At 46.3% G+C, this 1,822-nt stretch overlaps 1 protein-coding gene across 2 annotated transcripts in view; it reads right to left on the reverse strand.

Annotated features, from left to right (window-relative positions):
• LOC100966144 (liver carboxylesterase 1-like) overlaps positions 1–1,822 on the reverse strand; it is an 81,577-nt gene that overhangs the window by 23,774 nt on the left and 55,981 nt on the right. For both annotated transcript variants that reach the window (XM_012806857.2, XM_003792548.3), the window contains exon 3: positions 10–154. In XM_012806857.2, the coding sequence (XP_012662311.1) occupies positions 10–154 (145 nt within the window). The remainder of the gene's footprint in view (positions 1–9; positions 155–1,822) is intronic.

The raw sequence follows: 1,822 nt of genomic DNA on the forward strand, positions 1-1,822 counted from the left end.
GCAGCTTACCGGCAGCCTGCTTTTCTTGGTCAAGTCAGCAGGAGTGTAAATATTCAGGTAAAGACAGTCTTCGGAAAACTTGAGAGGAATGTTCTCCTTCCTGTTGGTAAAGAGCTCGGACAGCATCTGCCCTGCCACTGCATCTTGGGAGCACCTGGGAGGGAGAAAGAGGAACCCTGAGTTTCAACCAGACCTAAGCAGGTGTCTCCTTGATCTGGGAGGATTCAGCCTGTACATGGAGTTGGATTGCCAGACTCTGGACACTGGAAAGGGAAGGAGGCTTCTGGGGGTCCAGGGGGGTGCCCTGGACTCTCTAAGGCCTCTCAAGACCAAGCAGAGTGAGACCCATTGGTACCTCTCCCTTTTCCAAAGTCTTTTTGATGCCCTGGCTCAAGAAAAAGAGGCAGCAGAGACTCTGACCCACCCTAGGAGGTGGCATTTCCTGCTCTCTGTGGGGTTCCAGGAGGTGGGCTGTAGGGTGACCTTATACCTCCCCCCAGGTAAACATGTTCTAGCCCATGGGAGACTTCCTCATGCTATGAGAAACCACTCAGGAGGCAGGCATTTAGGACCCCCAAAGGGTCAGGGATGAAATCTTAGTGGGAAAACATCTACATCCATCCTGTCTCATCCTCTCATTGCTAAGCGACTATGGTGATTTCCTTTTCTGCTCTGGGCCACAGTCTGCCAGGTCTAAGTGAGGGGGGTGATTTCCAGAAGGGTCTACCAGCTCAGACACACTAAGATTCTACCATCAACCATCCCAGGCAAGTGTTATTGGCTGCTTTGACCAAAGACATGAAAGGTCCTATGGAGCACAGTGGCTCAGGTCTGTAATCCTAGCACTCTGGGAGGCTGAGGTGAGAGGATGCTTAAGCTTAGGTGTTGGATACCAGCCTGAACAAGAGTGAGACCCTATCTCTACTAAATATAGGAAAACTAGCCAAAGATCGTGGTGGGCCCCTATAGTCCCAGCTACTTGGGGAGGCTGAGGCAAGAGGATTGATTGAGCTGAGGAATGTGAGGTTGCTGTCAGCTATGATGACACCACTGCACTCTACCCAGGGTGACAGGGTGAGACTCCCAAAAAAAGAAAGAAAGAAAAAAAAGAAAAGGAAGGAAGGAAGAGAAGAGAATCTAAAAGATCCAACATAGATAAAAATCGATAACACTTAGTGAGTCTTCTAAGTGTGCTGGGTGCTCTGTAGTGTTTAAGTACTAACTTGAAGCCTGACATCAGCCCCGTGACATGGTTTCTACTGTTATCCCATTTTACAGATGAAGAACCTGAGGTACAGAGAGGTTAGAGAATCTGCCAAAGGTGACTTAGCCAGGAGATCCACCGTGTGGGGTTTATATTTCCAAGTACAGTAGAAGCAACATTCCCAGATCTCAGTGGACCCAGAAGGCAGGCATCGCAGCCCTCACTGTGTACATGAGGACTGAGGCACTCAGGTGCCCGAATGACACGGCTGTCAAGCAGCAGAATCAGAGTCAGCAAAGACGACTCATGATTTCCATTCAGGGAAATTTTCCCCCAGATCACCAAGAGCAAGGGACAGAATACTCATACAAAAAAAAGAAATTCAACTATTAAAATTTTAAAAAATGAATTTAGAATATTCATATGAATGCAAAATAAAGAACATTTGCCATAGCTAAAAATCATTATTGTACTAACACTAAGTATTGGCAAGAGTCTGGGTTTCATACGTCAATGGAAGGAACATTTCTGGAAGGAAATTTAATAAAAACTCTATACTTTTGTCTCAGAAATGTCATTTCTTGAAACTTTTCCTCAAATACCTTTGAATGTGCATAA

This window comes from Otolemur garnettii, unplaced genomic scaffold, assembly GCF_000181295.1.
Source record: "Otolemur garnettii isolate 467f Iridium unplaced genomic scaffold, OtoGar3 scaffold00058, whole genome shotgun sequence".
NCBI lineage: Eukaryota > Metazoa > Chordata > Mammalia > Primates > Galagidae > Otolemur > Otolemur garnettii.